The sequence below is a fragment of the Anomaloglossus baeobatrachus genome, chromosome 2 (genome assembly GCF_048569485.1).
Source record: "Anomaloglossus baeobatrachus isolate aAnoBae1 chromosome 2, aAnoBae1.hap1, whole genome shotgun sequence".
Lineage (NCBI taxonomy): Eukaryota > Metazoa > Chordata > Amphibia > Anura > Aromobatidae > Anomaloglossus > Anomaloglossus baeobatrachus.
Window position 1 is genome coordinate 239,417,789 of NC_134354.1, and position 26,452 is coordinate 239,444,240.

The window sequence follows — 26,452 nt, forward strand, 5'->3', positions numbered from 1 at the left end:
GCAGCTTTGTAAGGGTACTTTCACACTTCCGTTTTTTTTTTTTTTTTTTTTGTTTTTTCTTCGCGCAATCCGCTGTCTTGGGAATCAGCGGAATCCGTTAACGGATTCTGCTGTTTCCCATAGACTTGCATTGATGACGGATTGTGCCAAAAGTACCTGCGTTGCTTCCGTTGGCCGCCGCTCCGTAGCTTCCGCCGAGCGGAAGCAACGCTGAATGTAACGTTATTTGCTTGTGTCAAAATGACGCCGACCAGCGGATTTCGTTGCTTCCGTTAAAATTTATAACTGCTCCCTATGGTAGCGGATTCCGTTGCAAAGTGCTTTACAACGGAATCCGCTGCTGGATTCCGCTAATTTCTACTGAGCATGCCCAGAATGAAAAAAAAACAAAAAAAACCCAGTCGAAGCATTCCGTTAGATGGACGCCAAACTGATGCAACGGGTCCGTTATTTCACAGGAATCGGCTAACTGATTCCTGTGAAATAACGGATCCATTGCATCCGTTGACACCACAAAAATAACGGATGCGTCAAAACGACGCAGCAACGGACCCAGCGGATTTCGCCCAATGGAAGTGTGAAACTAGCCTAAGGGCGCAGAGCTAGTAAACTTGGCCAGATCCAGAGCTTGCAAAGATGGACTCTAATCTAAAAGTCTGACCACCTCTGATAGCCTGCATGATCACCAGTAATGTAGGCAATGAGCTGTAAACTATAAATTGAAAAATCCATCCATTCTTTAGGACAAAGAATTATAAATAGGCTGTAAATTGAAATTTGCTTGTTTATACTCATTTTAGAAGTTGGATAACCCCTTTTTAAGAATTCTGTGCTGGGATCCAATTTAAGAATCCTCCCGGTTATTACTGTGTGATAGTCCAGCATACCAGCCTTTCACATGCTTTCATATCCTGTTTTTGTGCTGGGCTTTGCTACTAAGTCAATGATGATCAAGCCGTGAGTGACGTCTAATCTAGAAGTGGATCTGTCATCAGATTACGCTGCCTTCTGTAGATTCAGCATAGTATGTGGACCAGTATTGGAGACAGTTAAAAGTCCACTATCAATGTGCGTTTTTGCCATCCATGTATCGGACGTTTTTCTCGTATGTGCCACCCCAAAACGATGTGCACTCTGTGTGACTGCAGACTTGTGAACCCTCCCAGCACACACACTCTGCGCTCCGAGGATTCTTTTTTGTGTGCGCCGGGAACAGCGTTCACGCTCAGTAGAAAGCTGGGAGGATTTACTTGTCTTCCGTCACTCAGTGATAGCAGACTTGAAATTCTAAACTTTCAAAAAATGATCTGTTCACAGATGCCATCAGTATTCTGTGGTTTTCACTTCCTACTGTTGGGGAAACCTTCATTTTTAGCTTTTTTTTTCTCCCCTTCACATGAGAAAAACTGACCTTTTTCCTTTCGTCACGACAGCACCCACGAGAGAGGGATCCGCCCCCTTCAGGACAGGAAACCTACAGATAAAAAAGGGGCAGTCCCCCTCCCTCATCAGTTGGTTTCCTGTCCTGAATGGAGAGGAACCTACAGTACCTGGGTCCGGTTGAGTCCGTGCGGTCTCCGTGGGAACGGCGGAGCTCTAGGTCCAGAAGCACGGTCGGTGGAGCTCCCCTCGTGGACTCCGTCCTCCGGTGCATCTCGTCCTCTTCCCCTTGGTTCGGCTTTCCCTCCGGGGTAATGACGCCGGCACCTGCGCGCGCCTGACTCTGTGGACGGCAGGGAGGACCCTGCCGTGTCCGCGCGCTCTCTCTGCTGCCGTGACCCGGAAGTGCACTGGAGCGCTTCCGGGGGAGTGGACCGGGCAGGTTCCTTGTGAAGGCCGTGGATCCCTCCTTCCTGAGCCGGACGCGGGGTAAGTTGCTGTCGGTTCTTGGCGGCCGGCGCCTCTCCCTGTGGCGCGGGCTGCGCCTCCGGTTACACGACGGGTGCGATGTATCCACCGGGCCCGGAATTGGGCCGCGTCCCCGCTCTGTCTCCTCGAGGTGTCCCGGCAGTACAGGGAGGATCGTCCCGGGCTTTGGAGCTGGGTTCTGCCATGCATGGCCGGGGTCCCTGGGGCCTTTGTGTTCTCCTGGCCCCTGTTTCCTCTGTGGCCTCCGGGCTCGGTAAGGGCTCTGTGGACTCGCCTGCCTCCGGCCTCTGTGGGGCTCCTGTGGCCTCTGTCGACTCCTGGGCCTCTGTGGACTCCTGACCCTAGTGGCCTCTGTGGACTCCTGGCCCTCGTGGCCTCTGTGGTCTCCTGGCCCTCGTGGCCTCTGTGGCCTCTGTGGACTCCTGGCCCTCGTGGCCTCTGTGGACTCCTGGCCCTCGTGGCCTCTGTGGACTCCTGGCCCTCGTGGCCTCTGTGGACTCCTGGCCCTCGTGGCCTCTGTGGACTCCTGGCCCTCGTGGCCTCTGTGGACTCCTGGCCCTCGTGGCCTCTGTGGACTCCTGGCCCTCGTGGCCTCTGTGGACTCCTGGCCCTCGTGGCCTCTGTGGACTCCTGGCCTCTGTGGACTCCTGGCCCTTGGAACTCCTGGCCTTCGGGCCTCTGTGGGCTCCTGGCCCCTGTAGGCTCCTGGCTCCTGTGGGCTTTATGGACTCGTGCCCCTGTGGGGTCCTGGCCTCTGTGGGTTCTAGGCCCCTGGACCTCTGGGTCCTCCTGGTCCCTGTGGCCTCCGGGCCCCTGTGCATTCTGTATGTCCTGTCCCATGTGGCCTGTGTTTTTTCACGCCTCTGGACCTCCTGGCCTCTGGACCTCCTGGCCTCTGGACCTCCTGGCCTCTGGACCTCCTGGCCTCTGGACCTCCTGGCCTCTGGACCTCCTGGCCTCTGGACCTCTGTGTCCTCTGGTCTCGGGTCCTCCTGGCCTCGGGCCTCTGGCCCTCCCGGCCTCTGAGCCTCCTGGCCTTTGCGTCTTCTGAGGTTGGTCGGGCCTCTGTGTCTCTCAGCCTCGTGCTTCCTGGCTTGTGCCTCTGTTCCTCTGTGCTGCCTGCCCTTCTTGCATCCTGGCCTGGGGCCGCTGTGCCTTCTGGCCTCGGTCCTCTGTGCCTTCTGGCCTTGGGCCTCTGTGACTTCTGGCCTCGGGCCTCTGTGCCTTCTGGCCTCGGGCCTCTGTGCCTTCTGGCCTCGGGCCTCTGTGCCTTCTGGCCTCGGGCCTCTGTGCCTTCTGGCCTCGGGCCTCTGTGCCTTCTGGCCTCGGGCCTCTGTGCCTTCTTAGTCTCGGGTCTGTGTACCTCCTGGCCTCGGTGCCTCCTGCCTTCGGGCCTCTGTGTGGACTGTCTCTGTGCCTTGGGCTTCCTGGCCCCGTGCCTCGGTTGCCTCCGGGCCTCATGCCTCCTGCCTCGGTGCCTCTGACTTCTCGGGTTCCTGGTCTCTGTGGCTTCCTGGCCTCTGTGTGGCTTCCTGGCCTCTGTGTGGCTTCTTGGTCTCTGTGTGGCTTCCTGGCCTCTGTGTGGCTTCCTGGCCTCTGTGTGGCTTCCTGGCCTCTGTGTGGCTTCCTGGCCTCTGTGTGGCTTCCTGGCCTCTGTGTGGCTTCCTGGCCTCTGTGTGGCTTCCTGGCCTCTGTGTGGCTTCCTGGCCTCTGTGTGGCTTCCTGGCCTCTGTGTGGCTTCCTGGCCTCTGTGTGGCTTCCTGGCCTCTGTGTGGCTTCCTGGCCTCTGTGTGGCTTCCTGGCCTCTGTGTGGCTTCCTGGCCTCTGTGTGGCTTCCTGGCCTCTGTGTGGCTTCCTGGCCTCTGTGGGCCTTCCTGGCCTCTGTGGGCCTTCCTGGCCTCTGTGGGCCTTCCTGGCCTCTGTGGGCCTTCCTGGCCTCTGTGGGCCTTCCTGGCCTCTGTGGGCCTTCCTGGCCTCTGTGGGCCTTCCTGGCCTCTGTGGGCCTTCCTGGCCTCTGTGGGCCTTCCTGGCCTCTGTGGGCCTTCCTGGCCTCTGTGGGCCTTCCTGGCCTCTGTGGGCCTTCCTGGCCTCTGTGGGCCTTCCTGGCCTCTGTGGGCCTTCCTGGCCTCTGTGGGCCTTCCTGGCCTCTGTGGGCCTTCCTGGCCTCTGTGGGCCTTCCTGGCCTCTGTGGGCCTTCCTGGCCTCTGTGGGCCTTCCTGGCCTCTGTGGGCCTTCCTGGCCTCTGTGGGCCTTCCTGGCCTCTGTGGGCCTTCCTGGCCTCTGTGGGCCTTCCTGGCCTCTGTGGGCCTTCCTGGCCTCTGTGGGCCTTCCTGGCCTCTGTGGGCCTTCCTGGCCTCTGTGGGCCTTCCTGGCCTCTGTGGGCCTTCCTGGCCTCTGTGGGCCTTCCTGGCCTCTGTGGGCCTTCCTGGCCTCTGTGGGCCTTCCTGGCCTCTGTGGGCCTTCCTGGCCTCTGTGGGCCTTCCTGGCCTCTGTGGGCCTTCCTGGCCTCTGTGGGCCTTCCTGGCCTCTGTGGGCCTTCCTGGCCTCTGTGGGCCTTCCTGGCCTCTGTGGGCCTTCCTGGCCTCTGTGGGCCTTCCTGGCCTCCGTGGGCCTTCCTGGCCTCCGTGGGCCTTCCTGGCCTCCGTGGGCCTGTGCCTTCTGGCTCGGGCCTCTGTGTCTCTTGGCCTTCTGCGCCTCTTGGCTTCCTGGTCTCTATGCCATCTTGGCCTCTGTGCCTACTGCCTCCGGCCTCTGTACTTCTTCATCTCTTGTGCCTCTTGGCTCCGGCCTTTGTACCTCTGTGCCTTCTTGGCCTCTGTGCCTTCTTGGCCTCTGTGCCTTCTTGGCCTCTGTGCCTTCTTGGCCTCTGTGTCTTCTTGGCCTCTGTGCCGTCCTGGCCTCTGTGCCGTCCTGGCCTCTGTGCCGTCCTGGCCTCTGTGCCGTCCTGGCCTCGGTGCCGTCCTGGCCTCGGTGCCTTCTTGGCCTCGGAGCCTTCCTGGTCTCTGTACCTGCTGGCTTGGGCCTCCTGACCCTGTGCCTCCTGGCTCCGGCCTCTGTGCCTCTTGGCCTCTGTGCCTCTTGGCCTTTGTCGTTTTGGCCCTTGTGACTCTGTGCCTCTTGGCTTCTGTGCCTCTTGGCCTCTGTGCCTCTTGGCCTCTGTGCCTCTTGGCCTTTGTCGTTTTGGCCCTTGTGCCCCTGTGCCTCTTGGCCCCTGTGCCTCTTGGCCTTTGTGCCATTTTGCCTCTTTGACTCTTGGCCTCTGTGCCTCTTGGCCTTTGTCGTTTTGGCCCTTGTGCCTCTGTGCCTCTTGGCCTCTGTGCCTCTTGGCCTCTGTGCCTCTTGGCCTCTGTGCCTCTTGGCCTCTGTGCCTCTTGGCCCTTGTGCCGCGTTGCCTCTTGTCTCTTGGCCTCCGCTCTGTGCCTCTGTGTTTCTTGGCCTCTGTGCCTCTTCGCCTCTGGGCCTCTTGGCCTCTGGGCCTCTTGGGGTCTGGGCCTCCTGCCCTTTGGGCCTCTTGGCCTCCGGGCCTCTGTGTCTCTTGGCCTCTGGGCCTCTTGGCCTCTGGGCCTCTTGGCCTCTGGCCCTCTTGGGCTCGGGGCCTCCTGGCCCTTGGGCCTCTTGGCCTCCGAGCCTCTGTGCCTCCGAGCCTCTGTGCCTCTGGGCCTCTGTGCCTCTTGGTCTCTGGGCCTCTTGGTCTCTGGGCCTCTTGGTCTCTGGGCCTCTTGGTCTCTGGGCCTCTTGGTCTCTGGGCCTCTTGGTCTCTGGGCCTCTTGGTCTCTGGGCCTCTTGGTCTCTGGGCCTCTTGGTCTCTGGGCCTCTTGGTCTCTGGGCCTCTTGGTCTCTGGGCCTCTTGGTCGCTGTGCCTCTTGGCTGCTGTGCCTCTCGGTCTCTAGGCCTCTCGGTCTCTGGACCTCTGTGCCTCTTGGGCTCGGGGCCTCTGGGCCTCGGGGCCTCTTGGCGTCTGTACCTCTGTGCCTCTTGGCGTCTGTGCCTCTGTACCTCTGTGCCTCTGGGCCTCTGGGCCTCTGTGCCTCTGGGCCTCTGTGCCTCGGGGCCTCCGGGTCGTGTGGGCATGTGTTCTCGTCCTGCGTCTCTTGGCATTGCGTTTTTGTGCTTGCTTCTTGCGGCGTTCTTGCCTTGCGCCCTGCCGCCTTGCGCCTCCCGGGCCTTCCGCCTGGCCTGGCGCCTTGGGCTTCCTGCTTCGCCTCTACGTCTCTTCTCCTCCTCGTCCGTTCCGGTGCTGTCTCTTGGTCGACCTTGCTTCTGCGGGGCGTGTTCGCACCTGTCCGGCCCTGTCCGTTGGTCCTTCCTGCTTTGGTCGGCCCCTTGGCGGGGGGTTTGGTCTTTGTTTTGTTGTTCTTTGTCTTTCAGGATTCCGGCTGTGGCCCTCGCGTGGCGTGACGTCCCTTGTCCTGATGGCTGTGGGCTGCTGTTCCCCTCTCGTCTGTGCTGCAGTGGGCTCCCCTGGCCTCCTGGGTGTCGGATCCTTCTCCTGGGTGGTTGCCTCCTCCTTGGATGGATGTGGCCTGTGTCTCCTTCGATGGTATTGTACGGCTGTATCATGATCCTCTCCGTCCGCCTTTCCGGTCTTTGCCGGCTAGCCTTTGTTCTTCCACTGTCTTCCGTTGGCGGCTTGGCCCTTCGTGTGGTTTTTCCCTCCCTCTGAGTGTAATCTCTTTAAGTCTCTCGTGGGTGCTGTCGTGACGAAAGGAAAAGAGTACATTACTTACCGGTAATGGGATTTTCCTGAGTCCACGACAGCACCCTTTACACCCCTACCCTTTCTTGTTTGTTTGTCACCATTTGGTGTCCTGAGGTCTGGCTTTTTTGTTTATTCATTCATTGGCGGTTCCTCTCCCGGTTCTCTGCAACCAACTGATGAGGGAGGGGGACTGCCCCTTTTTTATCTGTAGGTTTCCTGTCCTGAAGGGGGCGGATCCCTCTCTCGTGGGTGCTGTCGTGGACTCAGGAAAATCCCATTACCGGTAAGTAATGTACTCTTTCGAAGGGGAGCCTGCACACGCACCAATTGTATCTTGCAATGTGATGTAAATGAATACATTATTTTGCATGTAAGAAAAACTTACAGAAGGGTGAATTTGGATTTATGACTCATTTAGATTATCTGAGCACTGTGGTTTTAATTTTTTTTTTTTTTTTTTATATATATATATTCGCACCCCTTTCAGATCTTTACAAAATTGATGCAAAACGACAGCACTTTGCTGCAATTTTGTAAATGTAACATGGGAAAAAAAAGATGACAAGCATTCCAGGCTATCCTGCCTGATTTCAGATTGTTATCCCCGCTGATCTTTCTTGTCCAGGGAAAAGACCTACTCGCAAGGAATGGGCACTATGACCTTTCTCATGGCAGAGTGCTGTCCATTAGTATATCACTGCTAATATACAAGGCAGCACAACAAAGGGCTCCATGGAGTGTTTCCAGCCTCAAACAAAATGGATGTAAACCAGAACATTGGGGTCCAGATGACAATGGATATGTGGTGGTGCTCGATGTAATTTTTACATTTAGTGCTACTATGGTAGTCAATTTTAAGCTGTTCTTCATGGAATTTCATTACATTGTTTTAGCACAACTAGGCCTGTACACTTATTGCATTTCGTCTGCCTTGGGCTTCTTTCACATGTCGTGCAAAACAAACACCTTATTCAAGGTCCGTGGTGTAGGTGCGTATGTGTGTGTCCGTGTGTGTTCAGCGTGTGCTGTCAATGTGCTCTCCGTGTGACATCCGCACAGCACACTGACAGCATGAACGTCTATACTTGCCTGTCACCTCCTCCTTCCCCTTCAAAGTCATCATAAGCTATATAACCAAAGTGGCGTAAATTATGCTGGGGTAACAAAAGGAAAGCAAAAACACGACCAAAAGCCCAATGTACTGAAGGTGATCTTTATTTAGAATAGGGTAGGTGCGGGGCGGCACAGAACAAGTGAGGACACAGGCAAAGGAATCGCTGGTAAGTAAGGGATAATTACCCAGCTGCTGGCAAACAATGGACCCAATCATAACCATGGTGTACAAGGAAGTATATGTTGATATATAAGCACAAAGATGCCAGCAATTCTCCATGCAGAAATAGATTAAATGGGCGTCACAGGGCCAAAATCCCATACATATTAAACCCCATCACTACCACAGCAAAAGGCATGAAATGCAATATCTACAAAAATGTCATACAAAATTAAGTGATTATTGCTGCGTGTAGAAAAACATTGTGGTGGGAAAGAGACCCTGGCACCCCAAGACCTAGTACAAAGGGCAAAGTACAGTGTTCTAACAAATTAGGACAACTTAATCTCGGTTGTCACATTACCAGAAGGGAGAGACAGTGATCCACGTGTTACCCGTGTCCTAGCCTAGTCCCCGGCTGGGGTACACTTCTGGCGGCAGCACACGCTGGGTACTAGACATGCCCACTTCATTAAGCGGCACACGCTGCTTAAAAAGTCAGGTGAGTGTATTCCAGAAAGCGCTTAGTAAAGCCCCCGTCACATTTAGCGACTTACCAGCAATCCCAAAAACGAGGCAACCTGATAAGGATCGCTGGTAAGTCGCTGGGAGGTCGCTGGTGAGATGAGATGAGATGAGATGTGAGATGTCGCAGTACCGACCTGTATAATGATCTCTGCTGTTATACTGCTGCCCAGCAGGACAATGCCTTTGAAGAAAATGGTTCAGGACATTCAGCAACGACCAGGGTCCTCACAGCAGGGGCCAGGTCGTTGCTGGATGTCACACATAACGAGATCGCTAGCGAGATCGCTGTTGCGTCACAAAAACCGTGACTCAGCAGCGTTGTCGCTAGCGATGTCACTTAGTGAGACGTGGCCTTAAGACTGCCGTGGTCTCCACCAGTCTAATGAATCACCCGCATTGGCTTAAACAAAGCACGACTATGTGAATAGGACCATAGACCTTAATGGGTACAGGTCTTTTACTTGAAATTCGTGTATTCACAAAAGTATCTGCAGCTTTTCTCAGGGCTGAGTCTTACTCATTTTGTTTATTTTAGGTGTAAACTTGAATGAGAGTGCCCCCTAGTGTTTGGAAATGTAAGGCACTAGTAATAAGTCAGAATTTCCTAGATCAAATGCGGGTGCCTGAGTTCCTGTAGTAATTTAGTTTATTTTTTTTTTCAATTTTTTTTGTCTAACTGTTCAGTCACACCATATGCTTCCATACATAGATGCCAGACTCATGTTAGAATGGAGATTACTGATTTAATAATGTATATTACGTTTTTACATCCTTGTGGCAGTAAATCTTCTTTTTTATTTTTATATAGCGCTAACATATTTTGCAGCGCTTTACATACATCAGGAACACTGTCCCCATTGGGGTTCACAATCTAAATTCCCTATCTGTATGTCTTTAGAGTGTGGGGGAAAACCGGAGTACTTGGAGGAAACCCACGCAAACACGGGCGAGAACATACAAACTCCTTGCAGATGGTGTCCTTGGTGGGATTTGAACCCAGGACCCCAGCGCTGCAAGACTGCAGTGCTAACCACTGAGCTACCGTGCCGCCCAGGTTCACAGTGTACATTGCGTGCTTATACACCTGTGTGTCCTTAGGGCCCCATTGACCCGATGTATGCCAACAGTATCTGGGTGATCAGTGACACTATATTATTTGTACATGTGTACATTTTGTAATGACAGTTAATAGGTGAAGTACAGTCCCGTGCTCCATACAGCTGAATATATACAAGTTGTTATAAGGCTTCTGGCCATTTCAATATCTAATTTTTCTTTCCGTGTTTTGTCTTTGCAGATAAAAAATATCATGGGCTACTACTACTGGACATTCTTACTGCTTCCAGCCTTCTTTGGACGTAGTTTTGGTAAGTTACATGTATTGTATAGCACATTGGTCTACTTCTATGTAGAGGGTGGTGCAAAAAGGACTAAACTAAAGGCCCGTAGTTCCAGTAACATCAGTGACTGAAAGTCCAAGCAAAACTGACTTAGTTGCCCCTCGCAGCCAGTCACAGCATTGCTTACATTTTTGAAGTGCGAAATGTAAACTGTACTTTCACAGTATGACCTAAGATGGCGACATCAAAGCAGGATGGTAAATGTGCTCCACATACATACAAATTTGATGAATCTATTAGAAACCTTTTGTGTGTTTACCTTGTGGAAAAAGTGCGGACAGGCCAAAGACTTCAGAAGAGACGGTGGACAGGATTCGAGCCGTGTATGAACGTAGAAAGTCGAACAGGCTACCATAAACCACGGAATGGCATATCTTGTGAAGACGTCTGTGTTGGCAGCCATACAAATTATATCTACAGGAGCTGAAACCAGACGACAAAGCAAAATGTTGTGACTCCTTCACTGACTTGCAGGCCTGATTGGAAGAAGTCGAATTTTGCTGACAGGTTGTTGATCAGCTATAAGGCTACCTGTCACCTCAGTAGGGAGGTCAATTACCAAAGTGTTAGAATTTGAGGCTCAGAAAAACTGTGCACAAGGCACTTACCTAAAGTAAGCGCATTGTGTGCAGTGAGCACGCACAAGGTCTGCGGTCACTGGTCACTCCTACCTGGTTATGTTGAAGAAGTGGCTTATGCCACAATTGGACTACATTGGGCACTTCTTCCTATATCAGCATGATGGTGTGCACCTCCACATTTCCACTTAGAATTTAATTCTGATATTAGCAAACATCCATTGAAATTTTGCATTGGCCATGCCAGGCACTACGATTCACCAGTGATGCACTGGTCTCCATGATTGCGACATCTAATACCTGAGACTATTTTATGGAGCTACATCAAGAACTTAGTGTATCTGCCCCTCAGTTATGGGATCTGAAGGACCTGATACAACACATCGCTGAAACAGTGGGGTCCTTACCAGAGGATAAAAAATAGCAAAAACCGAAGCACTCAAAGGAAGAGAAGAGTTGTTTTGATGCAAGTGTTTTATTGATAAACTGCAAAAAATGTGAACCCTGACAGTAGCAACACCGAACGTTTCAGTTAAGATACCTTTTATAAAGGTAGTTGCTTAATGTAAAGATGCTATGTTGCACAGGTCCCCTTGGACAACAGTCATTTTAAGCTAGGTGGAGAGCATCACATTTTGCAGTATACAGTATCTGAGTGATGGTGGTAGGCTGGGAAAGAGCAAAGATGTGGAGAAAAGGACGCCTGCAGGAAATGTCTGGGAAGGGATGTAACAGCGTGCGACATAGCATCTTTACATTAGGCAACTACCTTGATAAAGGTGTCTTAACTGAAACGTTGGTGTTGCTACTGTCAGGGTTCACCTTTTTTGCAGTTTGTCAATAAAACACTTGCATCAGACAATTCCTCTCCTCTTCCTTTGAGTGCTTGGTTTTTTGCTATTTTTTTTTTTTTTTTATACATGTATTTACCCTACAGCACCTAGTCCATAGCGGTTGAGCCAGACTTTATCCAAATAACATACCTGAGGATATACTGGACCCGGCGCCCTACACCGGACTGGACCCGGCGCCCTACACCGGACTGGACCCGGCGCCCTACACCGGACTGGACCCGGCGCCCTACACCGGACTGGACCCGGCGCCCTACACCGGACTGGACCCGGCGCCCTACACCGGACTGGACCCGGCGCCCTACACCGGACTGGACCCGGCGCCCTACACCGGACTGGACCCGGCGCCCTACACCGGACTGGACCCGGCGCCCTACACCGGACTGGACCCGGCGCCCTACACCGGACTGGACCCGGCGCCCTACACCGGACTGGACCCGGCGCCCTACACCGGACTGGACCCGGCGCCCTACACATCTGCAATGTCACCAATGGAAATAATTTTGAACATTTGTAGCGTATAGATAAAACTTTGATAGATTGTGTGTTTTCCAGTTAATAAATATTATGTTCTCTTGGTTATAAATACAAAGGCTATGATTTTTTTTTTTTACCCCCATATTTAATTTTTAATCACCCTGTATTTGATTGCACTAAATGGGATTAGTGACTTTGTCAGATGTCCGTGACTGCGCAGGTACAGAGCTCTTTGAAGTGAATATGACCAATTATGTCTCTGTACAGTCAGTGACCCTGAGGGCACTTGAGTCTGTGCTAAACCAGATTTGTGGCTGTCAGAAAGTTTATGAATATTTTTGCAATATCGGATGGGGAAAATCTCTCTAATTCTTCAGACAGACTTGTGTGCAATTATTGCACCACATAATGGGTATAGGGTGTTTTTGTTTTGTATTTGTTTTTTTGTTTCCCCCCCCCCCCCACCTCCTTCTAATTCTGCTGTTGTCATCAGGTGACTGTGGCGTACCTCCGCGGCTGGACTATGGGGTGCTGGATGCAGCATATCTTGACCAGGATAATTTTGCTGTTGGTGCATCTGTAAACTATACTTGTCGGCCCGGGTTTATTTCTGTTCCTGGAAAAAGCAAAGTGATAACTTGTTTAAGTGACTCGTCGTGGTCTGCTCCTGAAGTATTCTGTACACGTGAGTTTTTTTTATGATTTACAAGTTCTTAATTTTATAGATGGGTAGATATAAATATTAATATATTTTATAGATACAGTAAACAGAAATTTTCATACACTGTCTAAAAAGACACATGCATGTTTTTCTGACATGAAATCAGAGTAAATTTTGCCTGTTTTAGATCAGTTAGGATTACCAAAATTATTTATTTATCTTTGACAAATGACAGAACAATGAGAGGGCGAATACTTTAAGGCATTTTATTTTCTGCAATGTCAAAAGTTTAAATACACTGAGTATTATGCCTTTAAACAATATGAGACAGCCCATATGATGGCATGCCTTTGGAAGCGTCTGATAGGTTTATTGGCAACATCTGAGTTAATTAGAGACACACCTGTGGATGTATTTTAATGTACATCTGAAACACACTGCTTTTTCGTGTAGCATCATAGGAAAGTCAAAAGAAATCAGCCAATATCTCAGGAAGAGAATTATGGACTTGCACAAGTTTTTGTTTATCCTTGGGTGCAATTTCCAGATACCTGAAGGTGCCTCGATCATCTGTAAAAAAAAAAAAAATTATAAGCAAGTATAAATAAGATGGGAATCTCAAGCCATCATACCACTCAGGAAAGACAGGTTCTGTGTACCAGAGATGAACGTGCTTTGGTCAGCCATGTGCATAACAACATCAAGAACAAAAGCAAAATACCTTGAGAAGATGTTGGTGGAAGCTGGTAAGATTGTGACATTATCCACAGTGAAACAAGTAGCATATCAACATGGGCTGAAAGTCCACTCTGCCAGGGAGAAGCCATTACGCCACAAGAAACTTAAAAAAGGCAGATTAATGCTTGTAAATGTACACAGGAACAAAGACCTTCATTTTTAGAGACATGTCCTTTGGTCTGATAAAACTAAAATTCAACTGTTCTGCCATAATGACCATCGTTACGTTTGGAGAAAAAAGAGAGAAGCTTTGAAGTCTAAGAAAACCATCCCAGATATGAAACACTGTGGTGGCAGCATCATGTTGTAGGGTTGTTTTGCTGCAGGAGGGACTGGGGCACTTCACAAAATAAATGGTATCATGCAGGGCTGTGGAGTCGGAGTCTGAGTCGGAGCTCATTTTGGTGGAGTCGTTATAAAATGCACTGACTCCGACTCCTAAAATATATAATATATATTATATATATATATATATAATAATTGGGGACAGGAGTGCAATGCAGAATGTGCTGAATATTTTACTAAATAATAACATTTAGTATAATGCTTATATTTAAGTGAAAAATTTATTGTAGTACAATGTGAACATCAGACATTTAATTGTTTTTATGATACAATAATCAAGATATTTGGATAGAACATAAAATATTTATTGGAATACAACTTTAGAACACAAAAAACTAATAAATTGTAAATATGTAATATATGTAATGTGTGTATATATATATATATATATATATATATATATATATATATATATATATATATATATATATATGTATATACACACAAGATATATATGTAATCTACTGTATATTACATAGTGTATTACATATTTACAATTTATTACAGTTTTTTGTGTTCTAAAGTTGTATTCCAATAAATATATTTTATGTTCTATCCAAATATCTTGATTATTGTATCATAAAAATTATTAAATGTCTGATGTTCACATACACATATTCATGTACTACAATAAATTTTTCACCTAACTATAAGCAATATATGTAGGAGTCGGAGCCGGAGTCTGAGTCGGTGCAAGAGAATTTGAGGAGTCTGAGTCTGAGTCGAAGGTTTGGCTTACCGACTCCACAGCCCTGGTATCATGAGGAAAGAAGATTATGTGGCAATACTGAAGCAACATCTCAAAACATTAGCCAAGAACTTACAGCTTGTACTGAAATGGGTCTTCCAAATGGACAATGACCCAATGCATACTGCCAAACTGTTTAAAAAGAGGTTGTAAGATAACAAAGTCAGTGTTTTGGAGTGGCCATCACAAAGTCCTGATCTCAGTCCTATTCAAAACTTATGGGCAAAGCCAAAAAGGCAGGTGCAAGCAAGGCCTCCTACATACATGGCTGAATTATGGGCAGCTCAGTGGTTATCACTGCAGTCTTGCAGCGCTGGGGTCCTGGGTTCAAATCCCACCAATGACACCATCTGCAAGGAGTTTGTATGTTCTCCCCGTGTTTGCGTGGGTTTCCTCTGGGTACTCCGGTTTCCTCCCACACTCCAAAGACATACAGATAGGGACTCTAGATTGTGAGCCCCAATGGGGACAGTGTTGCCAATGTATGTAAAGCGCTGTGGAATTAATAGCGCTATATAAATGAATAAAATTATTATTAATTACCCCAGTTCTGTCAGGAGGAATGGGCCCAAATTCCTACCAACTATTGTGAGAAGCTTGTGGAAGAATATCCAAAACATTTCACCCAAGTCATACAGTTTAAGGGCAATAGCACAAAATACTAATGAAATGTATCTCCCTCTCATTTTGGTTCCTAATAGACCTAAGCAGGAAAGGTTTATTCTGATTTCATGTCAGATAGTGAGAAAAACATGTAGATGTGTCTCTTTCAATTTTCTGGTTTCAACTGTAGATAGAATAATGTTTTGTTAAACTAATACTAAAATGCTCTTCAGACCATACATCAATAATTGTTTTAATACATCTATATCTCATTGTCTGCATTGTTCACACTGCTTCCAAGCAGAAGAAACATGGTTTGTTTTTCCAACTAAACCCAATTTTCCATTTTTTTTCTTCTGAAGATCTTGATGCCTATACTTTTGCCTATGCACTACAGGGAGTAAAAGTCTGCAGCTTTGCTGTAATATGATGGCCATGCTGTAGATTTTAACATTTCCACCTACATTTTGTCCCCTGACATGTGAATGGGGTTTGAAAACCGTGAATATATGCGCTGCAAAGGAAACTTTTGAGGAATTGTTGCAACCACTTAATTACACCGTCTCTGAACGTGGCCTAAGATAATGAACACCTCCAGATTTTTTTTTTTTTTTTTTTTCCCCTCACTTTCCAAGAGCTTCTTTGTTTGCTGCCGTTTTTTTTTTTTTTTTGTGGGTGGAGGAACCGAATTATAATTTTTGATGACACCCGTTAATCACAACATAATGTATTAGAAAATACAGTGGGTACGGAAAGTATTCAGACCCCTTTAAATTCTTCACTCTTGCTTCATTGCAGCCATTTGGTAAATTCAAAAAAGTTCATTTTTTTTTCCCTCAATGTACATTCTGCACCCCATCTTGACAGAAAAAAGAAATGTAGGAAAACCCCCCCCCCAAAACTGAAATATCACATGGTCATAAGTATTCAGAAACACACATTTAAGTCACCTGCTGTCCATTTCCTTGTGATCCTCCTTGAGATGGTTCTACTCCTTCATTGGAGTCCAGCTGTGTTTTATTAAACTGACTAGAAATCTATCGCATCGCTATCGCATCAGGACTGCGGTGAAATGAGCATCTTCCTATGCTTAGTGATTCTGACAGGAGCAGTGGACATGTCACACTGTTTACTCTTTCCAACATATCTATTGTATGTCATCGTTCCGCATTTGTGTATTGCATTTGTTGCATTATTTGATGTCTTTCACCCCTGTGCACCATCTCTTCCTTGTTGTGTGCTGTATATTGGTTTCTGGTGTGTGGGAAGAGCGGTAATGTCACCGCTACTTGCGCAGTTCGTGCTCGGAAGCTGCGGTGACACGGATGTCACTTGCACAGGCGCAGTTTGAACCGCGCCTGCGCAACTGACAGTGCTGCGGTGCATGCCGGAATAGGGTTACAGACACAACTGGCAATTATGTATGTAGATAGGACTTGATTTGAAAAGGCACCCACCTCTATAGAAGACCTCACAGTACGTCAGATCAAATGAGAATCATGAGGTTAAAGGAACTGCCAAGGAGCTCAGAGGCAGAATTGTGTCAAGGTACAGATCTGGCCAAGGTTAAAAAAGAATTGCTGCAGTACTCAAGGTATCTAAGAGCACAGTAGCCTCCATAATCCTTAAATGGAAGAAGTTTGGGACCACCAGAACTTTTCCTAGCCCTGGCCATCCAACCAAACTGAGCAATCATGGGAGAAGAGCCTTGGTGAGAGAGGTAAAGAAGAACCCCAATATCACTGTGGCTGAGCTCCTGAGATGCAGTAGGGAGATGGGAGAAAGTTCCACAAAGTCAACTATCACTGTAGCCCTCCACCAGTCGGGCCTTTATGGTAGAGTGACCTGACTGAAGCCTCTCCTTAGTGCAAGACTTGAAAGTCCTCATAAATTTTGCAAAAAAAAACCACATGAAAGACTCCCAGACTATGATAAATAAGATTCTCTGGTCTGATGAGATGAAGATGGAACGTTTTGGTGATAATTCTAAGCGGTATGTGTTGAGAAAACCAGTTACTGCTCATCACCTGCCCAATACAATCCCAACAGTGAAACATGGTGCTGGCAGCATCATGTTATGGGGGTATTTTTCAGCTGCAGGGACAGGACGATTGATTGCAATTGAAAGAAAGATGAATGCGGCAAAGTACAGAGATAGGACGTGTAGATGCTAGATATGCTATGTGGTTGTTTTTTTTTTTTTTTGTTTGTTTTTTTTAAAATGTCACACCGGAAAAGCGCAGTGACTTTAAAGTGAATCTGTCACCAGGATTTTGTAATGTAAGCTGAGGACCGCATGCGGCGAGGGTTAAAATAGTAAAGACCTCTGTGTTTCTCTTGAGCTATTGGTTACTCGTGTAAAGGGGTCCGTTGCTCTGTGACTAACATTGCAGTGCAGAGCAGTTCACCACACCCCCTGCTATGATTGACACCTCAGTCAATGCACAATCTCGATAGTGATAGTTACTTTCCAACATACACACCACCATGATAAACCCAAATCAGTCCCACAATTTATGTAAGTAACATGGTGTGTGACATTTATAGGACCATGGAAATAATCGCCAACAAGCAAACCAACACCAAGGAAAAGAAGCGATCAGACTTCCTAGTATCAATTAGAGATATTTATTATATGCATAGATGTAAAGCACAGTGACAAGCATACAAAAAAAGTGCACAATCCGGTGTGAGCCACAGATTATATGGACAGGGAAGGAATGTATAGACAGAAAAAAACCCTCAACCAATGTCTCATAACAAGATTGAATGAATGATATAAATCTAATATGATGGTTACAATCCAGTTTAAATCATTAGTCAGACCTTCCATAGGAGACAATAACACATGGAATTAATGATAGTGTAAAGTATTGTATTTGCTTACCAATAGAGTGTCTCACCGTGACACCGGATGGCACCCCACCCGACGAACGTCCATTTCGGCGGATGCCTACGTCAGGGGTGGCGTCATGCCAGGAAATGTGCAAGTATTAAAAGAGCCCGAAAACCAATCAGATCCGCGGTGGTCATCAATGACGCATGGGAGCCAAGAGTAGCAGATCCTCCACATCCGCCGCCACGTCAAGGGCTAAACTCCGCCCACCAGATCACGGGACGTCACATGATCGGACAGGCGGAGCCGCCCCTAGAGACACGGCCGAAGGATAGGCGGAACATGACAACACTGGGCGCGCATGCGTACAATTACCACAGCGGCACTTAGTGAATGGATCATATAAACGGCAGGGTAATATATCTGCAGTCCCAATGGATTCAATGTCATACAGAGCGTACATAGGAATATTGTTGTAGGCCTAAAACAATATCAGTGACAATTGTCACTAATGCCTCAAGCAATTAATAAGAATATTAGATAAATATTATATAATATGGTAAATGATAATAGATCAACATTATTCTATTAGGATCATGACAACATAGATACAGCACTGTATGGTCCATATAACTGAATTTTACGCCGATAGAAGAAGTAAGAGTCGCATATGGTATTAGTAACTTGTAAGGATCCGAGGAGATGAAATCAATGTCAGGCAAGAGAAACTAAAAAATAATAATAAGGAAAATGAAAAAAGTTAAAAACACATAAAACATGACTGAGAAAATGATCATAAAAAAGCAGCAAAACCACTTTCCATGTGTTATTGTCTCCTATGGAAGGTCTGACTAATGATTTTAAACTGGATTGTAACCATCATATTAGATTTATATCATTCAATCTTGTTATGAGACATTGGTTGAGGGTTTTTTTCTGTCTATACATTCCTTCCCTGTCCATATAATCTGTGGCTCACACCGGATTGTGCACCTTTTTTGTATGCTTGTCACTGTGCTTTACATCTATGCATATAATAAAAATCTCTATAGTGAGCCTGGTGTGGGCGGGCCAGCTCTCAGCTCTGCTACGCTCAATTCTGAGATAAAGTCAAAACAGCTACACACAGTGATCTAAGATACACATGGTTACTTTCAGAATCTATTTGCCTACATTATGCTGCTCTCAGATGAAGTAGCAAAACCCTGGTGACAGATTCCCTTTAATTGAGGTGTGTGTGTGTGTGTGTGTGTTTTTTTTATTTCACTGATTTTCTTGTATTTTCTGATACAAAGTATCAGCCTTTCATCGACCCTGCATGCAGCAGTCTTTTCTCCCAGCACAGAGAAATTAAGTAAATATACATTTGTTATCATGAGGTTAAAGCGAATCAGTAACCAGGTTTTTGCTACCCCATCTAACATGACGCAACAGCAGAGAACCCAAGGCCCTACAATGTATCACTTACTGGGACGCTGGCTGCAGTTTTGATAAAATCACTGTTCTGTCTGCTGTAGATCCACCAGTTCTCTGAATGTCCAGCTGTCGATTTAGGCTATGTGCACACACGCACACTACAGTAATGGTTCTAAAGCAAAAAAAAAAAAACACCCTCTGGCATAAAATCGCACTCTGGCCGAAAAAAACGCGTTAAACACATGCGTTTTTGTCGTGTTTTCGGTGCGTTTTTGCCCTTGTATTATTTTAACATTGTCAGTGGCAAAACGCAGAAAAGTGACATGCTGCTTCTTTTTTCTGCAATCAAAACTGCAGGCAAAAGGAAGCAAAATGCACACAGCCTTTCGGATTTCTCATAGACTTTGCTGGGGGAAGGTCATACATGCAGTTTAGGACCTCAAACTGCACCGAAAACGCAGCAAAAAAAAAGCAGCGTGCGCACAAGTCCTTACCTCACCCACATCACTGTCAGCTATCTGCACAGTGTTCACAGAAAGCTGCCAATCAGTGGTGGAGTGGAATTATACAGAGCTCATGGATATGGAGGACTAACTGGCAGCAGCTTTACTAGTCCTATAGTGATCATAAAACTGATTTATTTCAAAACTACAGCAATCAGCCCAGTAAATGACACATTGCTGGAATCAGGATCTCTATCTTTGTTTATGCTGCTCTCAGATTAGGTCTCAAAAACCTAATGATTACTTTTTAAGTGACTGTCTTGCTGAAAATGACCAAATGTTTCACTCGTGTTCACAGAAGCCTATTGTCTTAAAAACATTAAATAGACAATTATACGAATATTATTTTCTTTGTTTTTTTTTAAAGGAAGATCATGTGGGCTTCCTGGTGATGTAGAAAATGGACAAACCTCCTTTAACGATACGCTGTTTGGATCTAGAGTCATCTACACTTGTGATGATGGGTGAGTTTTATTCTGATCCTGTGACAGTTCAGATGATTGCTAGAACTGTATAAGGTTATTTTAAAGCCTCAGTAGTGTCAATGTAGCAGATTTACTAAAAAATCGTGTGCTTTACAGGTCATCTTTTTGCATGAGATATTAACTTTCACCAGCCAGTGACTGTTTGGTTTTTTTTCCTCCCTTTATTCAAAGAGCCATAATTTACTTTTCTGTCAATGTAGCCATGTGACTGCTCGTTTTTGGGGGGTTGTTTAGGGAGACTAGTTGTATTTTTGAATATTATTCATTCTGCCGCATATTTTATTGAAAAACGGGGAAAACAAAAATTCCAAGAGCAGTGAAATTGCAAAAAAAGTGCAACTCCACAATAGCTTTTTTTTTTTATTTATTTATTTACAATGTTCACTATATAGTAAAACTGACCTGGCTATATGATGCACCAGGTCAGTACAAGTTCATGGATGCCAAACGTATAGTATTATTTTTATTTAAGAGGTGGACAAAAAATCAGAAATTTGTCAATAAAGAGCAAATGCGCTTTTGATGTCCTCATCTTCTTCTTCCCCCCCCCCCCCCCTCTCTTGTTGCATGTTACCTATAAGATTGATTTGATTTTATTGTATGACAGTTCGGCCATTTGTGATCTCTGCTATACCAAATGTGTGTGTGTGTGTGTGTGTGTGTGTGTGTGTGTGTGTGTGTGTGTGTATATGTATGTATAATATATTATAATAACTTTTTTATTTGTCGGCCCCTTTGCCTTCACTCTGCTGTCCAGCTCACCCCAAACAATCTCGATTTGTGTTCAAGTCTGGTGTACCACCCCATCACTCTCCTTCTTAGTCAAATAGCCCTTACACAGCCTGGAGGTGTGTTTGGGCTCATTGTCCTGTTGAAAAATAAATGATGGTCCAACTAAACGCAAACCGGATTGAATAGCATGCCCATGCAAGATGCTGGGGTAGCCATGCTGGTTCAGTATGCCTTCAATTTTGAATAAATCATCAACAGTGTCACCAGAAAAGCATCCCCACACCGTCACACCTCCTCATCCATGCTTCACGGTGGGAACCAGGCATGTAGAGTCCATCTGTTCACCTTTTTCTGCGTCTCACAAAGACACGGTGGTTGGATCCAAAGATCTCAAATTTAGACTCATCAGACCAAAGCACAGATTTCCACTGGTCTAATGTCCATTCCTTATGTTCTGTAGCCCAAACAAGTCTCTTCTGCTTGTTGCTGGTCTTTAGCAGTGGTTTCCTAGCAGCTATTTTACCATGAAGACCTGCTGCACAAAGTCTCCTCTTAACAGTTGTTCTAGTGATGTGTCTGCTGCTAGAACTCTGTGTGGCATTGACCTGGTCTCTAATCTGAGCTGCTATTAACCTGCGATCTCGGAGGCTGGTGACTCGGATAAACTTATCCTGCTCAGCAGAGGTGACTCTTGGTCTTCCTTTCCTGGGGCAGTCCTCATGTGAGCCAGTTTCTTTGTAGCGTTTGATGGTTTTTGTCACTGCACTTGGGGACACTTTCAAAGTTTTCCCAATTTTTCGGACTGACCTTCATTTCTTAAACTAATGATGGCCACTCGTTTTTCTTTACTTGGCTGCTTTTTTTCTTTCCATAATACAAATTCTAACAGTCTATTCAGTAGGACTATCATCTGTGTATCCACCAGACTTCTGCACAACACAACTGATGGTCCCAACCCCATTTATAAGGCAAGAAATGCCACTTATTAAACCTGACAGGGTGAAGTGAAAACCATTTCCGGTGACTACCTCTTGAAGCTCATCAAGAGAATGCCAAGAATGTGCAAAGCAGTAATATAGAATATAATACAGAATATAAGACATATTTGCAGTTGTTTCACACTTGTTTAAGTATTTCATTCCACATGTGATAATTCATAGTTTTGATTCCTTCAATGTGAATCTACAATTTTCAGAGTCATGAAAATAAAGAAAATACTTTGATTGAGGTGTGTCCAAACTTTTGGTCTGTACTGTATATAATTGGATAATATGTGCTGAGGCCCCTAATTTTATCACAAAAAACTGGGAAACCTTATTGACTAAAGTATAAACCTGGGGTGGGAAATACAGGAGCTACTGGTACATTTCAAAATTAAAAATAGATCCCAGTAAAATGTTATGTGCCCATCCTTTAGTAATGTCCTCATTTCGGTCTCCTCCTTGTCCCCTATTATGCTCTTTGCACACAAAAAAATAATTCTCGTATGTCCTCCGTTCCTGCGGTGTCCCCTTACCTGCTTTCTGCAGTCCGCAGGCACATTGACCCCTCGATGATCCTGTCCGGTGCACGGGGCCACCGCTGCAAGCTGTCGTCATGGCTTTACTTCAGTTGATTGCTTTGGGAGTATAAGCAGAGGGGGAGCGTTTTCAGCATTAAAAAATGGGCTGAAAAACTCTGCTTATACTCGAAGATATACGGTGTGTATGTATGTATGTATGTATGTATGTATGTATGTATGTATGTAAATTTTATTATAACCTTTAAACAAGAAAATAAAAATACATTTTGACAACCCATTGATCACACATCATGGGGCCGCCAATGGTGGTGGGGAATGACACGTTCCCCGTTGGTGCTCGTTAAATACCGCACAATCTTTTATAAAGTGTAAAAAAAAAAAAGAAACAAAAAAGACCCATCAATTTTTACTTTTTTTTTTGTTTTTTTTAATCTGTTTTGGTAAAATCTGCAATGCTGCATATTACCCCTTTTTGTGATGCAAAGGGTGAAATGTGCATCTCCGTCCTCACCATTTCTGTAATGCTATCCACAGTGATAAATACTGCTTTCAAACAATGGTTTGTCTCCCCCCACCCCATAAAGTTTCTACTACTAGAGACAAGCAGATGCCTGTCTACATCAGGGGACATGCTGACAATGAACAATGGGTTTTATGTCTGCAACAAGCAAATTCTCATTCATTTGTTCTCTGGACATACAGTATTTACACTGATCAATGATTGTGACACATCATTAATACAAACCATATTTCAGGTGTTTAAAATGTACCATGTTCTACATAAATGATTTCCCCATCGATTGCCAGGTTAGAGTTGATTGGAGCTACTCAGGCATACACTCAAGCATACCATTCTTAAAGGGGTAGTCCACTACTTGAACTTACTTTTCTGAATGTTAATGTTTTCACCCCAACAAAATAACACAGTACTCGGTGTTTGTACCATTTTCAGTGGTGTTGGTACTGCCTCTCCCAAGGCTGGCATAACATTGGCTGCAGAGAACGTGTGACCGAACCATGTCAAGTTAGCCCCGGGAGAGGCAGTGCGGGCACCGCAGGCAAGTATAAGTGTCGTGCTTTGTTGGCGGGAAAGAATTGAGACTGGGTCCCGTGTAGTGGCCAACCACTTTAATACCCCCCTAACACATTAGACTAACTTTGACTCCACCCCATGATATTTATGAGGATAAGGATTCTGCGTATCCCATTTTTTACTGTTGATCCTTTTGTTCTTTGAGAGAAAAGCTGGAGCCAGAGGCAGATAGATGCTTTATTGTAGAGAACATAGGTGCCCTCGACAAAGAGAATGCTGTCACGTATGGGAGACTCAGGTGAGACATAAAAATGGCCAAATGCACCACTGTGCCATAAACTTCGAGTATAGCAGACAAGTGCACAAATGCATTTTATATGCATAGCATCAGCTTATGCCGCAACACTTCAATATTCAGCAGGTACATTTACAAACCATATATATGTGATACACATGAGGAAAAAAAATGCTTGTCTGTCTGATCCAGCCTTCTTATATATTGTTCTAAATAATGCAATATTTTTTTCTTCTATAGCTAGCTAAAATTGATTTAATCTGCACAATAATGATAGTGTTATCAAAACGCAATGAAAAAATTAGTCACAGAAATAATGGTCTAATTAGCACCGGCTACTAATTGGACACTTGCTGTATAGTCTAGTGCTATACGCCAGTGAAATATGCGCTTTGTGCAAATGTAGCATGTGTTAAAATAATGTATAAATGGTGGCATGCCGAAATCCAGGTAAAAAATGCATAACAGAAGTTATTAGTTGTAGGTAGTGATGTGACCGTGATTTTGGGAGCCAAGATTGACATGAAGAATTTTCCTTTGTGTGGGAAGTTGCTACAATGTATCTTACTGTGTTATTTCATGTATTTTAGATACGTCATGATAACTAAAAGGAACTATAGAGACTGTCTTGCAGATGGAACTTGGAGTAATGAGGTTGCCGTATGCCAAGGTAAAGCGGTGGTGTAGTTGGACCTATTAGTGTACGTCCATACGATCAGTGTCCACAGCGTTTTGGACCCATTGTGGTTTTACTGCTTCCAAAATGCTGTGTTGCACAGTAGAAGCAAAGTGGATTGGCTTTATAGAAATCCCATGCCCACTGTGCTTGTTTTAGACGCATCGTAACGTAAACTGACGTGGCTCAGCTTTCCGATCCGCAGAATGTAAATTTATTTTTAAGGAGATGCGAGTGTTCTCAGCAGTAGAGGACGGTGAAAATATGCTGCGCCAAGATTCCTGATAATGGGCTCAGACTCTGCGCTCTCCCATGGAGAACACTAGTGTCTCTGCAAGAACAATGACACTGCATCTAGGATGCAGCATCTCCTGATCGTGGGGATATAGCCTTAAAGCGTTGACATGAATGATTTTGCTCTCAATTGGGTATTCCAGTTTAATAGCGAGTTCATTTGATCCCTGGGATTAGCAATCATGCCAATAAATACAAGTCTTGAGCCTAGTTATTTGGCTATGGTGGCATGTGGTTAAGGCAGTTGTCATATATAAAAAAAAAAATAAACAAAAAAGCATATAAAGTTAGCTGTAAGGTAAGATTATAGATGCCTAAGGTGTAGGATCATAGAAGGCATAACAATGATGTATGTATCACTGAGCCGTTAGCGGTGACCTGATTTATCAGTACATAAATCCTACACCAAGCCATCTGATGGGCGAGAGTGTGCGGCACTGAAAGAATAGAAACCAAGCGCATGATTTCATTAATAAAAGCATCCCTGTCCAGCGGAATGTAGCTTTTATTTGTTTTTTTTTGTCTTTTTTTTTTTTTTTTTTCTGGCTCCACAGTCAATGATGGGACTGTTTTAACCCATCTGCTACCTGGTGTTTCAGACCAGATTTCAGATTTAAATATACAGCGTGAATTACGAAGTAAAATAGATCATATTTTTGCCCAAATATTTTCAGCTTTTTGCATCCAACATATTCTGACACCAATGCCACAAAACTAATAAGAGGCTTTGCTTATATGACAAAATGACCACCAATAGAAATTTAAGGCAAGCAATAATGATTAAAAGGGTAACCTTTATTGGCAAAATGAATTAAAAACACATCAATCAAAAATGGAACCGCCCAGGTGACAGATGAAATATAAACACATGGGGGTACAACACCTATGGTGACTAATGGCACCACTATATACCACATAAAAACGTAAGAAAAATATATTCTATTATATATATGCATGTTTGTCAGTGAGTGACATAGCCAAAAGGAGATACAAGTGTATCAGAACATGAAAAATTCCAAAAGATGATAGGAAGTAAAGAGGCTATGTAGTTAGGACTTATAAATCATGCATCATAACATCATATTACCAGATGGGACAAGTGGTATCAGTGTAGCAACCCCCACCAACACTGACGCGCGTTTCGCAGCTCGTGTGCTATATTTTTCTTACGTTTTTATGTGGTATATAGTGGTGCCATTAGTCACCATAGGTGTTGTACCCCCATGTGTTTATATTTCATCCGTCACCTGGGCGGTTCCATTTTTGATGTGTTTTTAATTCATTTTGCCAATAAAGGTTACCCTTTTAATCATTATTGCTTGCTTTAAATTTCTATTGGTGGTCATCCAACATATTCTGTAAACTAATACATGTTAATATTTTTGCTTGAGTGTGCGTCATGCAGAGCCTTAGGAAAACAATGCGTCCTGGAAATGAAAGCTCATGACTTAGAGTTGACCTAGTCTCCTTTTGTTAGTGTTAAGAAGCACATAATTTCACAACTTAAGAAAAACTAATTGGGTTCAAAATCTACACCATCCAGATGCCACATGGTGGACAAGACGACAAATGTGACAGAAGCTGGCACCATTCAAACAATAGCTATTATCTAGATAAGCCTAGACCCATTAGACCACTAAGTGCCTAAACTATAAGGCTATGTGCCCACGTGTGTGCGCGCTCTGCACCGCAGCGTAATGTTACTGCATGTCCGCTTCAGTGCGCAGCTGAAAAGCTCCGTTCTGAAACTTTGGTGACTGCAGAATTTGTGCGCTATGGATGCTGCCTCTCCCTATAGACAGAATGGAGACAGCATGCAAAGCGCACGAAAGAAGTGACATGTTGCTATTTAGAACGCAGCGATTTGGCAGCATGCAAATCGCTGCGTTC

At 45.6% G+C, this 26,452-nt stretch overlaps 1 protein-coding gene across 8 annotated transcripts in view; it reads left to right on the forward strand.

Annotated features, from left to right (window-relative positions):
- Positions 1 to 26,452, forward strand: part of LOC142291292 (complement component receptor 1-like protein) — a 99,201-nt gene that overhangs the window by 21,473 nt on the left and 51,276 nt on the right. For all 8 annotated transcript variants that reach the window (XM_075335719.1, XM_075335718.1, XM_075335720.1 and 5 more), the window contains exons 2-5: positions 9,667 to 9,736; positions 12,169 to 12,360; positions 19,893 to 19,989; positions 24,183 to 24,262. In XM_075335719.1, the coding sequence (XP_075191834.1) occupies positions 9,679 to 9,736; positions 12,169 to 12,360; positions 19,893 to 19,989; positions 24,183 to 24,262 (427 nt within the window). In that variant the 5' untranslated portion in view covers positions 9,667 to 9,678. The remainder of the gene's footprint in view (positions 1 to 9,666; positions 9,737 to 12,168; positions 12,361 to 19,892; positions 19,990 to 24,182; positions 24,263 to 26,452) is intronic.